Source organism: Anoplopoma fimbria, chromosome 4 (assembly GCF_027596085.1).
Source record: "Anoplopoma fimbria isolate UVic2021 breed Golden Eagle Sablefish chromosome 4, Afim_UVic_2022, whole genome shotgun sequence".
Classification (NCBI taxonomy): Eukaryota; Metazoa; Chordata; class Actinopteri; order Perciformes; family Anoplopomatidae; genus Anoplopoma; species Anoplopoma fimbria.
Window position 1 is genome coordinate 24,721,327 of NC_072452.1, and position 24,558 is coordinate 24,745,884.

Sequence of the window (24,558 nt, forward strand, 5' to 3'; positions counted from 1 at the left end):
CCTCTGAAAACCTTCACAATCTCTGCATCCAGACGCTGGATAAACCATATCCAATAAAAACATATCAGTTTCCCAGCACAACTTTTTCCCCTGGCGGGGGGAGATCGTAATCTTTTGCTTGATTTATGACCTCAAAAGGTTGGTGAAGCAATCAGGAGTGCAGCTTCAGGCTTCACCAACACTTAAATAAAACTCATAACTCTAAAATAAAAGTCAAGACAGAAAGCAAAACCGACTGTCACCGAGCCATGTTCAGATCCATGACAATTTGTGTTTGTTCTGGCAAATATTAGTATGCATGCTTCGTCTGTCTGTCTGCATGTCCTGCTTTCTGTGTTCATGAGTTATAGCTTCCTTCAGAGCAAAAAATGCCAAAAGCTGTCTGGAGGCTGAGACTTTGAACTAAAGATCTACCTGCACCATATGAGCATGACAGACTTCTTATACCATGCCCAAAACCTTCCATCCTAACGTTTTAATCTTACTTTGTCCAATAAATGTTTAAAGAATCCACAAGCGCAAGATAAAAATTGATCAGTCAGAAGATTAAGATGTTTCAGTGATTCCTTGCCTTGGGCATCTTGACGGTAGTGAATAAAGGAAGGAATGGATTCTTTGATCAATAATTCTACCTTGCCTTTTCCACAAGGCCAAGCATTGAAGGCATCGTGAAGGTTGAGGGAAGATAACGTTTCTGCCTTACTTTGTTGTTGTTGTCTATAAAGCTTTTTCAACCTCAAAGCCCGACAGTAACTTCAGACTCTCTTTTCATGTGTGGGGTTCAGGGGAAATGCATTTGCAGATTCCTACAAGAGCGGAGCCCTGGACAGATCCTTGAGGAACACCTTCGTAAAGGTTTCATGAGCTGAGGAAAAGCTGCACACTTGTGCAACTTCTAAAATAGCGTTGCTTTCCAACTGTATCAGTTGCTTTGCTCTTTTCAGTCTTTGTCATGTTGCAGTTTTGTTTTCAGCCTCCAATCTTTTTTCAATCTCTTAACTTTGTATCACTGGCTCTAAACAATCTATATTACATCATCAAAACTACTAATGCTGATATTTATTTTTTCATTAATAAAAACACAATGTTTTACTTCCTAATCATTGTTTTTTAAATGCAAATAACCACTATAGATGACTTTAACTATATAAAAATGTAACACAATTTTTGACATTTACACAGACTTTTGGGCCGTTTCAAATTTTTTTTCGGGATGATAAATATAGTCTATAGCCTTTAAGCAAGCTGCTATAAAACACAAAAACAACAACAAAAACAATCTGTACTGGCCAATATTGTTAATCTATGATCGGCAATCGGCCTCAGCAGCAACAAAAAACGTGATCAGGGCTTTTAAAAGTTATTTCTGCTCCCTCTTTTTCTGCTGATCCCATCCGTGACTCAAAACCTTGATACGATCTTTTGTGATCTGCTGCAATCCTCAAGAATATGCAGTGTGAATTGGCCCTTAAATCTCAAACAGTCTGGGGAAATCAAGATCTGTTTCCCTTCCTGCATGGTCAAGGTGCTCTCACCCAGGGCACTTAACCCCTGCTGTTCCTATGGAGCAACTCAGTAACTCTAATTAGCGTGTTTGCCCTGACTTAGGCCTCTGGGGCAGATCTGCCTCTCCGGCATCTTCCACTAGGATTGGCGGACTCCTGGGCCTAAACATGGGCCATCAACCCATGAACAGCCTGAGAGGTTGACAAGATACTTTCCAATGTTGCTCTATATTTATAATGCATGCTAAGCAGTTCTAGATATTTGGATGTGTTTTTTCCTACAGGCACCCATTGGTTAATTTCCATTCCATTAAAATCAATTCGCAGTCTCATGGAACTTTGCTAGAGTTGCAGAAACCATGCAAGGGTGAAATCTCCCTTTGGGGACTGGGTTGCACATGTCCCCTGTCACTTTCCAGTTTCACTTTCCAGTTTAACTATGTCCATGGTGTCCTGTTGTCAGATTCAAGAGAAGAGAAGCTTTGAGTTGATAGAAATGATAATACGCTCATGTCGGTCACCTTGAATTGCTACCGTGGGCTATCAGCAGCAAACTGTATGAGCAGGAGGGAGGGTCGTGTGTGCTAAAGGGACACAGAGGTTGATCTACCCCTCTGGTTGGTAAAACTTATTTGAAACAGAGATGTGGAAACTACTAATTAGCATTGAAAAAACTTTCAATGGTATCATGTTATTTAAGGAAAAGACATATTGAGCCCATTTGCCAGCGGTTATGACTGTGCAGAGGTCAGTAATGTGCACTGGTTTAATAAGGCTGCAAAATAGTTTTGCATGCAAACAAGCTTTTTCTTTCTCTGTGCTCTAAATCCACAAATCTTTGTTTGTGTGTCACCGTGATAGCATTTATCTTTGCATGCCAGATGAACTCCTAAACCGTGAAGAAGTTACGGATCCAAGTTCTGGTAATGAAGGAGGATTACAAAACAAATCCAGTGCTGAATCTGCCAAGACTTGTTTTAATCTTTACTGCATTTTGTTTTTGTTGTGCTGCCAGAATGTGGGTGTTTTTATGTGTTGGTTGGGTATTTAAAAAATATCCAGCAGAACATACAAGCAGATACACTCTGAGAGATAAAGTTAATCTGGGCTTTTCTTTCTTTTGCTGCAGCTGACTGAGTGACAGTTTTATTAGTTTGTTGTCTCATCCTGCAGTTTAACGTGAGGACAGACCGCCATGCTCTCTATCCGTCAGTCTGTCTTTTACTTTTAATACAACCACAAACATGATGAGAGTCTCTGTAATTACAGCTTGACAGTTTACAAGCTGCTCAACACATGAAAGTTTAACACTGAGATGCTGACTTTTACGACACCTGTTCTTACAATAATGGAATTTAAATTATGGCTTAAGAGCACCTTTCATTAATGATCACATTACTTTACCACCATTTTAATGAGAACTTTAATGAGCTGAGTGTGACTGCAGTCAATTTTTATTTTGAAATTGAATCTCTTCGATTTATTAGAGCAAATAATTATTCATGAGGAGAAGAATGTATGATAAATGGTACTTTAATTATGGTCTGCTATGCATTATGTATCAGTTGTGTGCACTTTCCTCTAATTTATTTGAAAAGTTTGGAAACATTTTTTTTTTTTTGCCTTTCTGAAAAATACTTTTGATGATTTTGTGACTTAATACTTGGCTGTGTTTGCTAAGGTGGTATAGTATGAAACTTACTTCATAGTTCATTAACAAATAATAATACAAGGAAATACAAAATAAATGCCCTGAAATAAATTAAAACAAGCTACAACAGTTGGAAAAGTAAAAGTGTGCTAAGACTGAAACAGAAATACAATACCAGATCGATCATTAAGATGTAGCATATGATAGCAGAAGCTTCTTTTAATTTATATTTTTTACAAAATAAGAGCATTTTATTACTATGAAAGCGTAAACAGAATATGTCATTGTTCCCCAACTTACCTACCAAATGTTTGTTTCAGCCAGTAATCTAACTTTTTTAAATTAGTTAATTTATTTTTGAAGACTCTTTTATTGGTTTTATGAAAAGTTGGTTATTTTAATTTCTTTATTTAAACATTTCTAATTGGCAGAGTTCATAGAGCACCACGTTGTTTGTATTGTGTGTTGTTTGTATATGTTTTGCATTGTCTAATTTGGAAAATTCTCTTAAGTTTGTGTGAGGATCAAAACACTTGTTCAACCTGCATCATTACTATACATGCCTCAGTGATTCCTGGTATTCTTACTGATGGTCCGTCTGCTTACTGAGAAGCAGTAAGAATAACAAGATGACGGAACAATATTTACTTATTTTACCTTAAAAGTTCCTAAGAATATATTCAGTGCAGCAATCCCTCGAGGCTGAATACATTTTTCATAAACTCTGACTTTCATAAACTTTTTCCTCAGCATCATTTGCTTGCTGTGTGAAAAACAACGACGGCAGCATATCTGAGTCATTTAATTGCTTTTCAACGCCAACAGATAACAAAACATTTGCTAAGAGAGGGGTTTAAAGGGGGGCGGTGTGTTCAAGGTAGTTCTCCAATCAGAGGGTCGGTGGTTCAATACCCGGCTTGGCAAAACATTTGCTGAGAGTGATCGACTAAAGGGGTTTGAGGTGATGAACAGAGCTTTTCCAAAGTGCTGGCGAGCTAACTAGCTAATGAGGGCTAACCTGCTACCAATCAGAAACTAGAATTCTCAAGATTTACACTGACCGCATAAACAGTCTGTGTTCTTCAGTGTGGCTGAATGAATAACTTTTATGCTGCTCTCTTGCAGTTTGAATTGTCCGTGAGGTTTATGTAGGCTGCTGTGCTGTCATTTCTCAGCTGCTGTAAATGCCGTGGTGTTGTTTTAGTCTCCTCTGTGTTGAGATGCGTTCCATCGGTCTGGCTGCAGAGGCAATAACAATAATTCATCCTGTCTACATCCTCACACGGTCCGTGCTAACAGTCTGGAGGTTCTCTCCCTCCAGTTAATATCAAAAGCTGTCAAAGTGAGAAGCATCACTTGAGTCAGATAAAATCACTCTGCTGCTACAGTACTCACCCTTACAAGAGATTCACTGACTAATGTTTCTGAACCAACGTCATGTGGTGGTAAGAAAGCTGTAAAGTAAATGTTCTACCATTAAATCTTTTTCGGGGTTTGCATACGAACAACTTTGGGGGGAAAAAGTTACTTTTGAAAGGTACTAGATACTATTTGGTTTGGTTTCTGTGCAACTTTTCTACCTTATCAAATCCTCTTCAAGTAAAACATTCTACAAAATTCTAGAAAATGCATCTATGTTTTTGGGGAATTGGACGGGTTTAGACTGCAAGCCTTGATTTACTGTAGATCCTGACGTTTCACCTGTAATGACTCATCTACACATCTGCACAGTAGCTGTGATTCAAACACTACATAATCAAAACCTACATCAGAGTTCCCAAGTAGCTCCAGGCCTCACACCGTACAAGGTAAGATGAGCGGTATGTCACGTCATTGAAGGCTATTGGTGTGATTCTATTGAGCAGAACATTGGAGGGATTTTTTATTACATATTTACAATTTAAAGTTTAGTTAAAACAACATAAAGTGAACTTGTGCTTTTTGACGAGGAAGTATAGCATTTCTTTTTTCATTTATTTATTAATTAAACATAATGCTCTGATGCTAGCTTTACTTCCTGCCATTGTTTTGGACTTTCCTGGGAATTTTCCTCTACATTTTCACACATTTTCCTCTGTCTTTGTCTAAAACACCAAGCCAGTGTTTTAGGATGTACATGTACTCACTCTTCCTACACTCCACCAGCCTTAAACGTCTCACCTGTCCAGGGCGATGCAGCACAGGTGCAGTATCGACGCGGTAGTCAGCAGGACATCCAGCGAGGTCCGGACCAGGCAGAAGGTCTCGCCGTAGATCCAGTGCTGGTGGACCAACTCGATGGCACCAAACGGCATCACCAGCACCGACACCAGCAGGTCGGCAAACGCCAGAGACACGATGAAGTAGTTGGTCTTGATTTTCCTGGTGGAGGAAAAAGAATGAGAGGAGGAGTTTAGACAAACAAATATCCATCATCATTCTGTTGTTAAACTACTTCTTGTGATCGATCAATCAATAATGAAGCATCAAGTATCAGGTTCATGACTGCTTTCTTATATTCACTAAGTGGTTTTGTTGCATAAACATAACATTTGTTTAGTTGCTTCATGTCTTCCTGACTGACTCGTCGCAGGCAGGAAAGATACTTTGAAATGACTTTGAAAGTTGAACATTTTTGTCCATGTACACTTATTAATAGATTAAAAACGTTGTGACTATTTCACAAACTTGTAGTGAGACCTTCAACTACGCACCTGTCAAGGATTGTGACTGCATCTTGCACACTTGCAATGGTATCGCTGTGACAAAAAATGTCCATAGACAGATAAACACCTAGCAAAGTACTCAAAACTGCTTCGGTGGTGTCTCCAGGAACACATTTTGTCAAGATGACACACAGACTCATAAGGTGAAAACAATACCACTGTCACAGTTAAAGCTGGTAATGGAAGATGTGCTCTTCCTCTATGCAAAGCTGTTTCTCAGAGATCGGCAGCTGAATTAAAAAATAATTATACTGTGGGGCAACAACAACCAATAACAGGTTTATTGTTTCTATGAAAAAGAGGAGTTTGTTTTTGAGGGATGTTTATAGAAAAAACAACAGAGCAGCTCCTGAGAGGTCTCTGTAATTATGAAAGCCAAAAACACAAAGAGCATCAGATTTTTCTTTCACATGTGCTCAATGTATGTTTTGAAAAACCAAATAGACACGTTTCAATTAAAACATCCTGCATGGAAATAAACACCAGGTTGGTTTATGTGGGTGTTTTTTTTTTATGTTTTTGTCATTTAGAAAATTGAGTCAGACATTCAATTTTCAACAACAAATACACATTTGTTAACTAAATAATTGGGACTGATAGGCATATTTTTCACATCATATTTATGTGTTTTTTTTTATAATGATTACAGCCAAAATAAGCTCAAAGCAACAACTTACTCACTGCAAAGTAACTCTTGAAACTTAGAAAATAATCAAGTTTATTTACTTATGTTCTTATACAGCAGATAGAAATCACAATTATATTACAAATATTAATTCTAAGTTCATCCTAAATTCGTTTAGTCCTGACCGAAGTTCTACCCCTACGAAAATAAATGCACTTTCATAAAGAGATATACAGCCCCCATAAGTAGGCGTTGGGTGTTGATGGGTGGATCTCAAAATACCAGACTTTCACCAAGGAGACCTCTGTTTGTAGCCTGTGTGAAAGTCATTCTGTAGAAAAAAGTTTTTTGTATATTTCTCATGTATCCTCCATACTTAAATAACACCAGTTCTGTAGTTAAATCAAACCAGACGTTGATTTATTTGTAACCTAACTTCCATATCTAAGAAATGGCACTTCCATAGTTATCTTAAGCCAGTTAGACAAAAAAGTTCTTCCACCTTTTGTGGCGACAGTTTGCGTTCGTCTCTTTCATGTTTGAACATGACAATGCCCCTGTGCACTAAGACAATTCCATGAAGAAATGTTTTTCCCAGCTTGTTGGTGAAGAACTTGACTGGCCTTCACAGAGCTCTGACCTTAAACCCCAAACAAAACACTGAGCCAAACAGAGGGGAAAAGCAAATCATTTTTTTTTAAAGAATCCATGAGAACAGGACAACAACAACAAAACAGAGAGGAAAAACAAACCATCCATCTCTCAATTCCCCTTGAGTGGGAGAAGGTGGACAGCGGAGTGATGACAAGTTGAGAAAAGTCATCAAAAGCTCAACTTGAAATGAGGTGAAACCACGGAGAGACAGAAAGAGATTAAGGTGGATTCATTCTGCAAACAGGTTGTTCATAATGACATAAACGAGCCTGGAGTCCACTTTGTTGTAACTAACAACCTGCAGAGTCTTTATCACTTTCTCTCTGATAAAAGTTGGTTTTCTTTATCGAAGCAATTCAGCTGTCACAAGCGAGGACCCGTGCTGTTACTCCAAAGTATTGCTGAGATAAAAAAATAAAAAAAAAGACAAACACTACAATAAAATGGACCCAAAGACATTTTTTACTTTCATATACTTCATTGATCTTCTCTTGTTAACAGCCAACTCAGGCTGGGATGGTCGTCAGAGAGTCCTGTAACTATGAAAGCACAGGTTTTAATCATGTAACACTGAATTTCTCTTTCTTTTGTTCATTTGCTAATTCTTCAAGTGACTGTTTTCTTATTGAACATCTGTAATATTGTGCATATGCAATATCACTTTGTTTTAGAGGAGCCAGTGGATGTCCAAATGTCCTTTCAGGTGAAGTACATCGTTTGCACTTATATGTGAGCAGATTCAGCAGAGCGCTCGAGTGCAGGGGAGAGGAAACGTTCTTATTTAAACCTAAATCTTTTTCTAAACCTAACCAAGTAGTTTTAATGCGTAAATTAACCCTAAAACTGAGTTTGGAAACTGTGCATTTCTGGGGAATTTTGAAAAGACATTATGCACGTTACACTTATAACACAGCATGTAGGGGACGTTAGACGGGAACCTATAGCACCATAGTTTGAAGCTTACAAAATCAATTTGTGTTAATTATTTGGCTTTTAGTAGCTTCTTTATTTCTGTCATACATTGCATTGTGGAACAATAGTATTATACCATTAAAAAAACAAAAAAAACATGTTTCTATGCAAGGTGACATTTGAAGCTGCACCTCATGCTGTTGTTTTTCCAACGTGAGGTTACTAACAACTCAAAACAAGGTTACATCTGATATATGTTCAATATGCAGCTGGGACACACAGATAGACAGACTATCTGTCACCCAAACACATGCATAAATACTCTCTATCTCTGACCCTCACTGTTTTGTATAAATCACTCATATTAATGAGTTATTGTCACATTAATCTATCAAAATCTGTCCAAAGGTGGTTGAAGGTATTGTTGGGTACAAAAACCTGTTGACTTGATGGACAACTTAGTCAGCTGATCAGTCAACCCGTTCTCACTCCCAACTCGTCAAATACCACCTCGATGTATTGATACCAACACACAGATGTAGTGTCCGTATAAGACGTACTAGGCTTTCATTTAACTCCAATGTAATATTGGGTCGGAGATGTGGTGGATGGGTCAAACAAACACAGGACTTTCACCCAGGAGACCATTGTTTGTGTCAAGTGTTAAACTAATAGTTAGTGTTGACTTATTTGTTCACGTCAGTCTTTAGTTTCTTTAGTCAAGAGAGAAGTCAGTCAGTCAAGTGAGCATCAACTACAATATTTTCCTAACTTTGTAGTTTTGTTACCTAAACCTAACTTCCTGTGTCACGTCCAAAACTGGCACTAGAGTAGGACCAGAACGTGTTGGATTAGTTGACTCATTAGTACGTCAGGATTTCAAATTAAAGTCAAGTGAATTTTATTGTAAAGAAAGACATCCTGACATGTAAGCAGTTAAATGGAGAGTAATGAGATTTGGCGATTCCTCCACCTCATCACCTGGTTTGTAAAGCCCTGCATCCACAGAGGAACCACCAACCAACCAGCTGACCAGTGACAGGGTCAGGTGGTCTGTCCTCCACGCTGTCTGCCGTGTGGACGGTCTGCGGTCTATAAATAGCGTCAGTGAGAGCGGGAGGCTGTGAGGGTTTTCCGTCTGCCTGTCACTAACCCAAACAGCCCCTTAAAAACAGGCTGTTAGTGCTGGAACCAAGCAGCTGTCTGCTGCAACACGTTAATCATGTCGGACATGCACACACATGTGTTCACATGCACGCACCGGAAAAACACACAAAACCACATGAATAGATGTATGAACGCAAGCGGAAACACACACATACTGTATCCTCAACCACACATACAACACACACACACACACACACACACACTGGCTGTAATTCAGGACAGTTTAGAATCCATTAACATACCCAGAGCGGGAGGCTTCGTGTTTAGTGAGGATGACATATCGTGTTTAGCTTAAAGTGCTAAGAATAAATAAACTGTATTAAAAGGGATTGTGTGACTGGGAGGTTGGTGTAATTTACAGACGCACGTGGTGACGCAGTAGATGGTATGGAAAGTAGAGGAGGAGATGTGAGGACATTTAAGAGTAAAAATACCACAAAAGGATGTAAATCATACATTCATTCATGCAACGGAAATGGAAATTCTTTAAATCCTGTATTACCAATTAGGTTAAAACCCCCTGCTTTCCTTTGTGAAGTTAAATACTGGGATTATAGCTTTTCAATTCAATTCAATTCAGTTTATTTTGTATAGCCCAGAATCACAAATTACAAATTTGCCTCAGAGGGCTTTACAATCTGTACACATGTGACATCCTCTGTCCTTCCCTCACATCGGCACAGGAAAAACTCCCCTAAAAACCCCTTTAACAGGGAGAAAAAAGGAAGAAACCTCTGGGAGAACGACAGAGGAGGGATCCTTCTCCCAGGATGGACAGAATGCAATAGATGTCATGTGTACAGAATGAGCAGCATAACAGAGATACAACACATTCAATGTATGTGACATAAATGATTCATATAATAAGACTACTATATATATATAGCTAAAACAATGATGCTGAAATATTGTCATGATGGCAATTTAGTTTAAAACTTTGTTAATTTGTCACTTCTCACGGTTGGTTGGGTGAATGTTAAAGCTAAAAACGTGTAAATGAAATGACCCTGAAGAAGTAAGAACAAAACAACTCTGCTGCCAATAAAAAGCATTAAGCTATTATTTTTTGTTTTTGTAAGATACTGCCTGAGGCGTTAAATGCCTCTGCAACAACATTGTGATTACCACAGCAGTGATTGGAAATGCTAATGACAATCTTCCTTTAATGCCTTTAAAGCCACTTCGAGTGGACTTTTGTATGTTCATTTTTATTCATGTGATTGTTGCATTCATTAAATTGCTCAGATTGGATTATTTTTCTTCCTTTCTTCCGTTCAAAAAAGATTACCCAGTGGCATTGGCATGGTGAATCCAAAGGGGTTGAGTATAGAGTTTCTTATTTTTTACGACTAATGCAGAACGTTTTCAACAAAAAGGCATCAATCAAAAGGTTACACAATGGAAATATGAGAAAAATTACAAAACCTATGTACCATAAAGCAATATGTATTGGTACTTATCACAATATAAAAGTAAATACTTAGCAGTAGATAGCAGTTTTAAATCACAAATATGCATTTGAAATGACAAAATACAAAGACCCTTGACTAAGATCCTGCAGCTCGCATGGTCGCCGGTAAATCACTGCCATGTCCCGTATAAACAGCATGCAGACTGTGTGGCAGCATGTGTCTGTGTGTGTGTGCATGTGTGTGTGTGTGTGTGTGTGTGTGTGTTTTGTTCCTTGTTCACACACACACACACACACACACACACACACACACACACACACACACACACACACGGCATGACACATTGAGAGTAACAAGAGGTGGTTGGTAAGAGTGGCTGTGTTTGTGTGGTAGGTATTGATGAGTGGTTTAGCACCCTGTGAATCACACTCTGCTGGTGTCAAAGGACTCTCTCTGGTAGTGTGTGTGTGTGTGTGTGTGTGTGTGTGTGTGTGTGTGTGTGTGTGTGTGTGTGTGTGTGTGTGTGTGTGTGTGTGTGTGTGTGTGAAATGCCGCTAAATGTGTCTTTCTTCTCCTGCAGAGACTTCACTTGTTGTTTAGTGTTTCTATGTAATAATATATATTTTGATTATTTCCCTGCATTGCTCTTAAATGTGACATGCTAACATTTAGCGTGTTTTGCTAACTTACCAACGTGTTATTTATTTGATTGCTAACTGACTGTTTGTCTATAAACCCTGTGTCTTCATATTCTCATACATTGGTTCTTATGATATGTTAGAAAAAAGGTAATCTTCATTTTTCATGCATTTGCCTACAAAAGTCCCGCATCATCTGTCAATTACAGTCTTTTCCATGTTCTGTCTTTAAAGGAAACAACTTAGTTAAAGAAACAATCTTGAAATATCTAGTTAGGTTTAGGCCAAAAAAAACTACTAAGTTAGATTTAGGAAAAGATCTTGTTTTGGGTTGAAATAACTACAGAATTGGCGTTAGTGAAGTACGGAAGTTATGAGACAAATAAATGAATGTTGACTACTAGTTTCAAACGGGGAACAAACAGCTCGTAGGCAGCAGCACCATGCACACTCTCAGATGCATCACTGAATACGTGCGTATGGGCGTCCACCTCCCATTCCTGCCATTTCTTCAACAACCTGATCTGTTTTGAAGATGTCATCTCATTGTCTTTCCTGCTTCCATAAATCTTGCACTAGGATCTTTGCACGAGTTGTTAAAGTCGGAGTCAGAGAGCCCAGAGGATCAAACTGACTGATTCCTCATTGTAAGCTGATGGTAAAAGATGGATCTGTTCTTGTATCCCAATTCACTTCATCAAGACATTTTTTCTATTCTCCATTCACAGTGGAGGCATGCGAGGAAAACAATATGTTTTATCCAAGAATTCAAGGTATAACGCTGTGAGAAATTGATAAACATGGAGTGTTTTTGTAGGAAGTATTCCTGCAATAAATAAGGTAAATTCAAAAATACTGACTGGCTGTTTCTTTAATGATTGACTGACCTAGAAACTGTCTGACAGGCTGACGGACGCTGTAAAAAAAACAACGGGCTGACTCTGCTGCTGAACAGTTCTGTTGTTTTTTAATGATGTGCTCAGAGTTATGCATTACATTTTGTCACAAACATGTTCACCCAAGGGATCCTCCGACTGAGCAGGAGGGTGTCTTTTTGTTTTTTTCGTGTGCATCTGCTATGTGTGTGTGTCTTTTTAATATTTGCATGTGAGTTAAAGGGTACCACGAATAAAGACAGTGGCTGTCTCTCTCAGTCTGTGTGTGCGTGTGTGTGTGTGTGTGTGTGTGTGTGTGTGTGTGTGTGTGTGTGTGTGTGTGTGTGTGTGTGTGTGTGTATTTCCCAGTGGACAGAAAGACAATGAGGCTGGGACAAACAATGGTGCCTGTGGTTATCGCTCTCTCCTCAGGGAGGTGAGACATCACAGCGGTGACTTTGTCACTCATCACTTTCGTTAAACACACACACACACACACACACACACACACACACACACACACACACACACACACACACACACACACACACACACACACACACACACACACACACCTGCTTTTAGTTTTTTGCATGCATTCATCGTTGATCCAACCCAACACACACATGTCAGCATCCAGAGGGACAAAGGTCACCCTGAGCTCTCATGGCGGGTGTCAAAAGAGAGACAGAGAGACAAAGAGAGAGAGTCCAACTATCAGAGAGACGGTAAAGATATAGAAAGAAAAGGAGGAGAGGAAGAGGAGAAGAAGAAGAAGAATGAATCATTGCGTTGACAGCGGCTCCCACCTGACCGTCCGTCCTCAGGATGACCTACCGGTTCCGACGTGTCCCAGACAGGGGTGCCGTTTGTCATGAGGCTCCACAGTCCACAGGAAAGGTATGTATATATATATAAATATAAATATATATATATATATATATATATATATATATATATACATATATATATATATATTCTTTCATTTCAATGCTGAAGTATATTGTGTTGTGATTCTGTGCTGCTTAGTTTCCCATAGAATCCACTTTCTGAACGTCTCTCTCTCTCTCTGTACTTCTCTTACACTCTCTCTCTCGTACAAACATCCTTTTTATATCTTTGTCTCACTGAAACAACCAAGGAGACACACATTCATTCTCAAAATACAGAACTTTGAAATAAGATAGTATTCTTTGAAATATAAAGAGTTGGAAGTTTGCTTTGAAAGGCGATGAAGCTCTGTCCCACCTGAGTTGTCTGTCCTTGCAGACGGCCACCATGACCAGCAGGTTTCCCAGGATGCTCATCAGCATGACCAGAGACAGGAAGCAGATCAGAGCTATCCGCTTTGGCATGCTGTCACTATGGAAACACCAAAACAAAAGAGAGACAAAACAACGACACATCAGTTCAGATCTGCAGAGAGAAACCTGACGCTGCAAGAAGCAGAAAAGTTAGTTCAGCTGCACTTAAGAGTTTTATGTTACCATCAATCCTTCTTTTTTCAGCCTATTTCACAAAGTGGAGCTGCATCAGCAAAAGAAATCCACTCCCACTAATGGCTTGAATCAACTTTTATAAATGAAGTGCAGGAATTGGTACAGTTAGAAAGAAAAATGTTTAATGAGACAGGGAAAGAAGATTATATTTAATAAAATGAGACATCTGATGCAACCCGACACTATTAACCTTTAATGGTGAATCTACACTAGTGACGTGTGATTATTCTTCTATATCCACAGCGAGATGACAAAAACAAGTCCAGTTTTTTTGTTGCTATCATGAAAATATCCGAGCTTGATCAGAGCAACAAGCCAAGCTACAAATGTAAAATCAGCAGCACAACCATCAGAGAGGTTTTCTGCTCTTTGTGATTGCTTAAAAAGCATCGTCAACATTTCACAGGAGGGATTACATTTCACATTAGTGGTTGATAAGTAACACATCAAGAAGGAACACGCTTCGTTAGCATGATTTGCAAAAATACGTATTTATTATACATTTTTTAGATATATATATTTTTTTTATAATTTCTTTGACTCAATCAAGATCAGTATTGTCACTATTTTTGTCAATCCAATTGTTCTTTGCGTGTTGACACAACACGCTCACAGGAAGATGACATCACCTTCCATAATTCAGCCTTCAAATCTCAAGATTGTCTTAATTTATGTTTTTCCCTGTTTGAATATCTTGAAAATCAAATGTGTGCAGCGATTCAGTGGTGTGGAAGCAGGCTTTTTTTTTTATTTTTTTTTACAGATATTCAAGCAATAAGTAAGCTTTATCTTGTATATTTAATTAAAAACTCAATAGGTCAGTACCTCCACTAAGCATCCACCTGTATTTGACCCTAGTTGTATCATAACGAGGTCCGAGACTAGAAGCTGAATATCAATCCTGTACATACAAAAATTATACACAAGAATGATTTAACTGTAATGACACAAAATACAACTTTTCATATTTCCAAATAATCCAGAAAGAAGTCCATACATTTTGATGCCAGCACACTTTTGCTAATATCTTATCTTTGAAATGTATAGAGGCCTTAAATGGAGTCATGTCATCACTGTAGGAAGTGCTGAAAGGCTAAAAACTCAACATCTTTGACACTGAACGATCATTCTAACAGAAGTCTTTGGCATATCATCCAGGGTGATTTACAATGAGACGATTTATTTCTTTCAAGGACTCCTCTTAGTCCAGTGTGAAGAAAACTGCGTAAAAGTTTCTATTTCCCTTCAGATTCCAGGCCAGATGGGTGCTTATTCACTATGCACCCCCAGGGCCTTTAATATATATAACCTTAATATATCTTAAGTCATAAAACTGCAGACGATGCATTTCTGCTCCTATACGTCTACTATAACCTTGGCAAGGCTTCAACAAAACGTCTCAAGGTACAAGAAAGTAGCCGGCAGGAGTTATGAATCGAAGCCCTCGGAGTGAGTTGTGTGGTTCAAGAGCCCCCTGAAAATGACTTGTTTAATCTCAGACTTGTTTGACATTGGTAATGCATTACAGTAATCCTCCAGAGGCTTGTGGTGTCTCGCACTTGAAGCCTTGACTTCAAGCCTGACACTGACTTTACACATCTCCATTACAGAAGCCAAATTTACATTTTCTTCTGCAACGTTTTTGTCCTGCAACTCCTCTGAAAAAGATTTTGGGGCAAAATATTTGTGTTTTTTACTTCTTGTCCACATTGTCTTCAACATGCTAATCCAGCGCCTCTGTGACTCACTGTGACTCACTGTGACTCACTGTGACTCTCTGTGACTCACTGTGACTCACTGTGACTCTCTGTGACTCACTGTGACTCACTGTGACTCTCTGTGACTCACTGTGACTCACTGTGACTCACTGTGACTCTCTGTGACTCACTGTGACTCACTGCTGAACGCCGTCCATATCCGCCAAATTATTTTACTCTCGCCATCTGAGGTTCAAACGCGAAAGTGATAGTTTGCAAATGAGGCTTGTTCTTTGATCAGTGGTGCCAACACACTAATCAGATCAAATGGGAACACTGACAGCTTCTTAACAGAAGCATCATTATCAAAAAAATGTTTAAAAGGCCTGTGTAAAACCACACTAATCTTCTTTGATCTTGAATTTGTCGGATACAAAGTCCGACCTTTTCCCCTGAACGAGACTTTGATATGCGTCTGATTGTAGTGGCGACCACCTTTTAACACAGCTGCCGGCATAACAGGCAGCATATAAATGTCCTCGCTAAAGGAAGAGCCTCGCCTCATTTGGGATTTCGACAAAACATGAGCTGCACCTTTGCTCTGTGCTTTCAGAACACACTCTTACTGATCATTCATTCTCAAACAACTTCTGATTCTAAAGCTGCTGGCATCTGCTACATAATCGTTGGGGAACAATTAAATAACTTTAGTTTTTTACCATACTTTGGTGTTTTTAACCTAACATCTCAATACACCTTATTTTTTTCCCTTCCTGTCCAGTGTAAATACACTTCTAGCTCTTATTCATCAACAGCATTGTAACCTGAAAGCTGCAGTACAACCGCAGTCCTCTACTGAGCTTTGATGGAAACCAGGAATAAAAGGTTGGAATTGTATGTTTCTGCAAACCACAGATACGTTAAGAGCAAGTATTGTATGACAACGAGCATTTATTGAAAGTTACGTGTTATAATAAGAAGGATGGTGGTGGATGGGTGGGTCAAAAAACTTCCACCCAGGTAACCAAAAGCGAACATTGACTTTACGCGTACTACGTAACTTTGTAATGCTTGTACCTAGCATAAGAAAGTAAGCTCAGGAAAGTCAGGATGGTATTTATTTATGTTATTTATTATTTGATCACAAACCATCATCTTTTCTTCTAACCCCAACCAAATAGTTTTGTTGCCTAGACCTTACCAATCGTTTCACATCATAAACCAATGTTTCTGGCGAGTGGATTGCTCAGTGCCACTTTAAGGGAATGTCTAAGGAAAGAAGATATATATTTTTTTCGGATCACACACCATAAATTGTCTGCTGTACAAAGTTCCATCTTATCACTGAATATCTACTGAACACTGTCATAGAAAGGAGCAAGATGTAATTAGGGACAACAAACGCACCCTATTCTTGATTCCTGTTGTTGTTCACATGAAAGATAACTGTGAAGAATGAAAAAGAGAGCTTGATAGAGACATCCAAACCCTGCATACATTTTCTCCTCTACAAACCTGGATAGTTACTGCATGTATAGTGGATACAATTGTCATAATGCCACGGTACCATTCATTATAGTTTTATTTATTTATTTTGGAAATGAGAAGTCAGTAGTGCTGTAAAGTCTAAAAAAGTCATACTATAGTATGTCTTAATTATTTTTAATTTAAAGTCATACTATAGTATGTCTTAATTATTTTTAATTTAAAGTCATACTATAGTATGTCCAAAAAAGTCCTAATACTGTACATTCCTCCACTGTAGGGCCAGAACAGAAGAAGTGCCTTAACCATCAGGTCATAGACATGTTTTGACGTGCACACCACCAAATCACTGGGTTTCCCTGATTACATGAATCTTAAGAGGTCAGATGTCAAGTCAACTTTATTTGTATAGATCACATAAATTGTCACAAATTGCCTTGCAGTAACCATTCCGAACCAGCTCGAATAAACGTCTCAAAAAGAGATTTTTAAGTGTGGAAAGTGTTTATCAAGATTTGATATCATTTTGTCTGTTGGATAAAATATTTAACTGGGTTATGCTATTATTCAGCATCATATAAATGTGCTATTTAACAAATAATGCATACAATTCTTCTGTAAGCTTCTGTATATTTAATGTGTGCTCAGCTTAGAAAACACAGTAGTGTGTTCTGACTGGGGCTCGATGCCACTGACAAATATGCTCTTTCAATCCACACCATGTGCTCTAAATTGATTTTCCAGATGTATGAAGAGTTGCTTTCTGCGTTCTTTCATTTGCTTTTAAATATGTGAGACTGTTGAAGAGATCGCAGCAAAGTAGAGCCAGAGGTAAAAACAGGAGAGGACTGAGAAAAACAGAAAAGTCGTAACTTTGTTGACATCTGATACACATGAACTTTGACCTGCAGCTAAGCTGAACTTCTGCTGAGCAATCAGCGAGCTATCAGCCCCAATTAAGGACAGATGAGGGTTGACTGGGGAAATACCTCCTCCTGACAAGAAGCTTTAAAAAGCTCCAATCTGTCACTGGACATCATGAAGACAAACTGCACACACATAACATCACCTTTCCTACGTGGTTTCTTAGGGTCTGAGTGATTTTGATGCCTCTGCTCAATGAGAGGCAAAATATTTTCAAAAATAAATGTGGAAAATGTAATCTCAGCTGTAACAGGAAGTGAAGAAATAAGTTACCTACTCTGCCTCAGAATATCTTCTGCATCACGGCCTTTGCAGCTATTCTTAAACCCTCAGAGCGGCTCCGTATCAGGTAGTGAACGAGCTGCTGAAGTGCTGCTGATTGGATATAAAGAGCCCCCTTTTTTTTTGTTTTTTCTTGATGATTGGCAGGCGGGAACCTCGGTGGTCCACACAGATGTTCTGGAAGAGTCGACACTGCAGACAGGGAGCTCGTTGTGTGTCTCGACTGAACGCATTACGTCAGCTGAGGTGAGCTGATTGCACAGAAGTCGTCACCTCTTTGGGGGCCTCTGCAACGTTACGGTGAATGTGGCGAAAGCTTTCACTACTGCATTCAAATGTGAAGCTTTAAAATGTCTCTTTTCTCCTCAAGTCAGAACAGAAGTGTGTTGTTTGTTTCACCTTTTTTTTTGACCTATTTTGTTTTGCAAATTTGTATCTGTCTGGGGAACATTTACAACCTGGTTTCACTCGCAATTCATCAAATACGGACACCGATGCATGAGGGTCCCTTTAGCATCTTTATGAGACCCACTGGACTTCCAATGAACTCCATTGTAAACCCATCTAAATCATTATCAGACGGTGAAATCACCTGACGTACTATAAAAAGCTAGAGCCGGTGGGAAGGGAGGCTGGATGGGTCAAACACATCGTGTCACGTTTGAAAAACCAAGTTTAAGATGTTATTTTACAGTAGTTTTTTTTATATGTGATGCCAAACTCTACGCTAGTTACTTATAAGGCATAATCACTTTACTAAAAAAAAATACTTATTTCAACCCAAACCTCAATCTTTTACTAAACCTTGCCGAGGACTTTTGGTGCACTAGTAAGCCTTGAAACAAAGTACACCTACGTTGGAAGTTTATTTTGAAAAGACACATATGCATGTAACGAGGGGAAAATGACCCAACATCCCTGACACTTCAAAAACTGACGCTATTAAAAAAACATTTGATTTAAAATAAAGAAACCTCACAAAAAGGGCTTTGGGGGACTAGTAGAATGCTAAATCAAGCAGAGTTGCGTGCACAGAGGACTTCTGAGCACTCAACTCCACATCCAGGCCTCATGCATCATTTAAGGTCTTCTCTCCTCTGCCTTCTCTGACAGTCCCAAAAAGTTCTCGTTCATCTGAGGACACGGCAGCATCAGGAAACGTCCTACGTCTGGATGAGAGGTCCTAGAGGAAAGCTGTTTCATAACAAGGGGGCAATTTAAAAGAGAGCCAACAGGGTCGGGTTTAGATGGCAATTATTGTCTGAGCATTTCTTAAGTAAGGAAACAGAAGGACGATCTCTGCAGAGAAGACGTGTACAAGTGAGTCATTGTGTCGTATCCATCGATCCAACATCCTTTCAGTTGACAAAGAAGCTGTGGTTGAATACATTTTCCATTTTAATGTAGTTTAACATACAGCTTTTCTTTTGCTATCTTTCAAGGTTGAGGCTTGTTATCCATCTAATGTAGGAGGATGATTCTTTAACCCACTTAAAACAGTCATTAATGGACATCTATTGGAATTTTCAAACAAACAAGAGTGTGTGTGTGCAGCAGTTCAGAGGTCTCGTGGATATTTCTTTAAAAAAAAAAGCTTTGGGTTTTATGTAACTCCCATCAGTTCAAATAATTTCATTTCTGAGAATTCATGCTTTTTTAATGAGTTTGATATAACGGATTGATGGCTGCATGATGAGCCGAAGCTGGTCTGAGGTGTGAATCAGAGCAGAAGTAAATTCAGAACATTGTCAGTCCAATTAAAATTAACCAACCAAAACAAACAACAACAACAAATTTGGAAGAGAACTGGTGTAAAGTGCTGATGCGTTATCAGGCACAATGAATGTTGGGAGTCGTAGTTGACCACTTTCCTTTATGTAAAACAGGATTATCATCAAAGAACCAGATATTCATCTTTTTTTGGAAATCTTTTGTACTGAGGTTTTTCAACCAAGTCTTGCCAAGCCTTGGAAGAGCCTACATTTTTTTATGCAGAAAATGAACGTGACTTTTACTTTTGGTTCTCTAGACACCTGAAATAACTCCTGCTCTCTAACTCTTTCGACATATTATTTACCTTCTAGATTTTATTTGTCTTGCTTCGTTTTGTTTGTCAGCAGGATTACCTTAAAACTACTGGCTCGATTTTCATGAAATTTGGAATGCTGTAGCACCGGCCTCTGAAGAGCCCATGAATCACTTATACACACATTATTTTTCACTCATAAAAATGGCCTTGGCAGAGATCTGTGCTCTCCAATCACCCTTCTAGTTATTAAGTGACTGGTTAGCAGCTCTATAAATCTTACTAAACCACATTTCTGTAATGGAGGATGTCCACTTGCTAACCCCAAAATGACCAGATCTCACCCATCCTAATCAGTCCACTCCCCCTCATTCCAGCCTGTTTTCTCTGTTCCTGCTCACCCAAACATGCCCACATCAGATACTTGCATCAGACCCAGTGTGTAAACATCTTATCAACAGGAAAGCTCTCAAATTTTACATTGTCTCTTATAAAAAAAAAAAAAATTATATATTTTGGCTGCAGCTGAGGGCCTAAGTGGGAATCCCTAATTGCAAACAATAGCTGTCTGGACACTAGCGTTCCCTCTCAGCAGGCAAAGACAAGCCTGCTATTATGCAGACTGGCACCAGAGGCCATGGGCTCCGTCTATACTGGTATCAAAACGCTGCTCCTCGGTGTCATAAACAAGGGACAATGTGTTGAAATAGACGGCTGGGTCATGAACAGGCCGAAAAAAGAGAATAATTATGCTTGAAAGCTGGGGAATAAAACTAAATTATGATTTCAGGTTGGTTCACTCAGCTTGAACATTTTGGCAGAGGACTTTTTTTATTCAGTGCATAGATGAGCACTCTCCCACATCTCTATTACTTTTCAAATTCACAGCTCAGTGATTTATGGTCATTGTATCAAATGAGATAAAAGAAAATCATATTTTAGAAACTCTTTCATGAACTTCAGTAAATGTTTTTTTTCACATCTGTATCCATCTAAAACCTCACACTTTTGGAAATATATTCATTTTGTTATGACAGGGACATAAAAATAAAACAATCACCAGAATGGAAACCATTCAAACCTAACACCTGTATGTAATCTTTTTAAATAAACTAAAAATTCCTACCAGCTCCAGATCAATAAATGAAACATCATTTATAGCCTTTTCGCTTCAAATCTGGAATCACACACTATTATAGATGTATCAAATTGCCAATCAAGTTTTGACGTGGTGTTTAAGTCACAGTGAAGGTGCCCGGCTCTACTGTCGGTCTGTGCTTTCCTCTTCTACCTGCCGTCTGTTTTTCTAGTCCCAGAAGATTATTTTTCTTTTTGACTCTGCAGCTGAGGTTGGCCTCTGAACGACAGGTTTCTATTTCTGCACTGAGCCCAGGGGTCAAACTGAAGTTTTGTTCCAATTAGGCTCTGTTTTCTTTACCTCACCTCAGACTGGGAGGTTTTCACAGCATAAAACAAGCGCAAGAGAGAAGCGGCAAAAAAGGTATGAAACAGAATCTGATTTAAAAGTGTCGGCGGTTAAAAAGCTCCGGAGAGCATTAAAGTGTTTTTGACGGTTCCAACAAATGTTATTCAAACCTGGTCGCTGCTTTCAGAGCTCGCAGTGGGATGAACATCGTGAGTGACATTTGGTCTGAAGGAAAACAACTGGCTTTATTAGTTTTTGGTTTGCCTTAGGGTGACTGGCTGCAGAGCGCTAATGAGGAGAAACTCTGGTTTTACACCAAGTCTTATTTTCATTGTCTTGTAATGAGAACACTTTACTCTACAAGTACATAATTGTGATCCGGGAAAAATAAAAAATAAAGGAAAACTGACAGCCAGACAATGAGACGGCTTGTGAACAAACCCCCGGGTTAGACCATTTTATTGGGGAGAGAAAACATAGATGGATAGTTAAATTATTTATGAAACTGTGCGTTGTAAACATTCATCCCATATAACAGACCAACCCGCTCTTCAACTTTGACCTACTGTTCTTGCCGTAGTTCTGTGCATGTTGTTTTTCGGTATAATGAGGGATTATGACAGCCCATTATTCCTCATTATTATATTTCCAATGTCCAGTCACAACTTTCAGTGCTAAGGACTGCTACGGCAAGGTGAGACGTAAGATTGTGGTTTAGCTCGTCTAACTTTCATGCAGGAGACCAGAGTTCATGTCCTGGCAAAGAGCTGCAGTTTGCCTTTTTATTAATGGCTACCATGATATGTCCCTAACTTACCCATACTCTAGATAGCATGCACAGATATTGCAGAAAGGCTGTAAGCTTGTAATGAATGTCACCATAAATGTATGCGGGTGCATTAGAGGATTGTCCATCATCAACCATAAATTGCACTCGCTTTCTGTTTTACTCGCTTTCTGTTTTACGATTATTGTGGTTCTGAATCAAAGTTCATTTCAGTCCATTTTTGTTTGAGGATCCAAAATCTTGACACCCCTCATGTTTACAACCAGTTTGATTGTCTGACTGCTCATATTTCTAATCCCTTTAGGACTTGGACGTCACCATGTTCCAACATCTCAGCTACAGTATTTAAAGCCTTTTAGTCAAGTTGTTTCACTGCCTGCATCACCAACATGTTCCAAAAGGCCTCCATGTCTAGAGATCTAACTGATCAATAATAAGTCCCGAAGCAAAAGCATGCAACAAAAGGAAAAACGACGTAGTAAAGCAAAGGTGATCTGACATTTACCAGCATGCATTCACAGGATACTTTGGTTGTGTTGACTGTTTGTACAAACAAAGCGTTCATCCGATATTTCACACAGCTAATCAAGTGTATTAAAGCTTGTATTTGGTCTCGTCATCAGGATTGTAAATGCCAAGCTATTGTAACTCCCTCAATTTCCCTGTGGCTCAGCACTTTAGTGACCTGGCTGTCGAAAAACCCAATAGGCCCCCTCCAGTGGTCTCAGAGCTTTTAACCTCCAGCAGTGATACAAAACAGAGTAAGTCTGAAACGGCATTGGCTCGAATCGCCTCTGATCGGCTCCAGCCATCAATTTCTGACAACTTCCCAAACGCCAATTCATCGATTCCGAGTTCAGGGTGTGCAAATGCAATGCTGTAATTGACCCAAATGCTGCAGCAAAAGGGGAGTGAAGCTTTCAACAAAATAGAGATGAAATACACACACAAGGAAAAATAGACAAAACCTGACAGTTTAGGCAGACATCTCTTTAAAAAGGGGAAAACACCATCTGCACCAGATGAATTGCACAAGAGAAGCGATCATTATCAACAGCGCACAATTGCAATCATTCAGTCATGTACACACACACACACACACCTTTTCACAGAGTCTATTCAGACACTCCTCAAACTCACACATACATGCATACACACATATTCATTTGTATGTCAATCACAACCCATTCACTTCCTCCATTTCAGCTTTTTCTCTTGGCGATGGAGCATCACCCATTCCTCTATAATGACTCTACCTTTCTCTTCCTCTCTCTCACACACACACACACACACACACACACACACACACACACACACACACACACACACACACACACACACACACACACACACACACACACACACACACACACACACACACAACCACAGCCCAAGTCTTTCCACAATGTTTCTACATTTCACAACTGAAACACATGCACACATGATCTGTCCATCAGCATACTAGTAACACCTCATTTCCCAAACATTTTGTCAAAGCCAGACTGAATTTTTATGGAAATCTTTTTACGTCTTTTCAGTCTAAACTTCGACAGAGGAAAGCATCCGATCGAGCATGCAGAAGATTCCTCCTGTTCATGTATTCAAATTCTGGAGTCACGTAAAGAAAAAACTTTTCACTTCACAGGAAGCGGAAAATTAAAACTCTGCATCAACAAACATCCACACCAATAGGAGAAGTTGGATATGGATTATGTTTCCCTGGCGTGTACCAGGAGCACGAACATGAGCGGTTTACAAATGTCTTTTTTGTGTTTTGTTTTTTTCAATATCAGCTGCAGTTCATGCCGGTAATACAAAATTCACATTGCTCATTTTGTTCTGTGGATATGCAGGAAGAGTTCCCTGAGTCAGTTTCAACTTCTAACAACTGGCAGTTGACTGACGAGCTCTTCTCCCTGTATCTCAGATGAATGTGCTGCTTCGTAAACTGTCCTTGAGTTTTGATTCATGTTTTGAAATCGGACAGACATAAAAGCTGTTTGGAATGAAATCAGTTTAAGATGATAAACCATGCTCAACTTCAGTAAATGTTCATAAAGATCAGAGTTGAGATGTTCCAAATTTGTAAAAATACGGAACAACTTGTCCACTGATTGGCTTCGTTCAGCTGCTTCATAGTCTGTTTGCTTTTTTTTCCAATTGGCTGGTTGGTGTCTGTTAAAATCACATTATGAAACATTTGCTGCATTTCAATAGCTTAATTATAGTTACCAGTTTCCATTGGTTGGCTGAATTTATCAGGAATTACCTAAATCTGAATCCCCGAA

General features: G+C 39.1%; 1 protein-coding gene across 1 annotated transcript in view; it reads right to left on the bottom strand.

Annotated features, from left to right (window-relative positions):
* htr4 (5-hydroxytryptamine receptor 4) overlaps positions 1–24,558 on the bottom strand; it is a 76,479-nt gene that overhangs the window by 51,352 nt on the left and 569 nt on the right. Inside the window, exons 2-3 of the mRNA XM_054597892.1 lie at positions 13,393–13,506; positions 5,317–5,517 (exon numbers count right to left, since the gene is read on the bottom strand). Of these exons, the coding sequence (XP_054453867.1) occupies positions 5,317–5,517; positions 13,393–13,499 (308 nt within the window). The 5' untranslated portion in view covers positions 13,500–13,506. The remainder of the gene's footprint in view (positions 1–5,316; positions 5,518–13,392; positions 13,507–24,558) is intronic.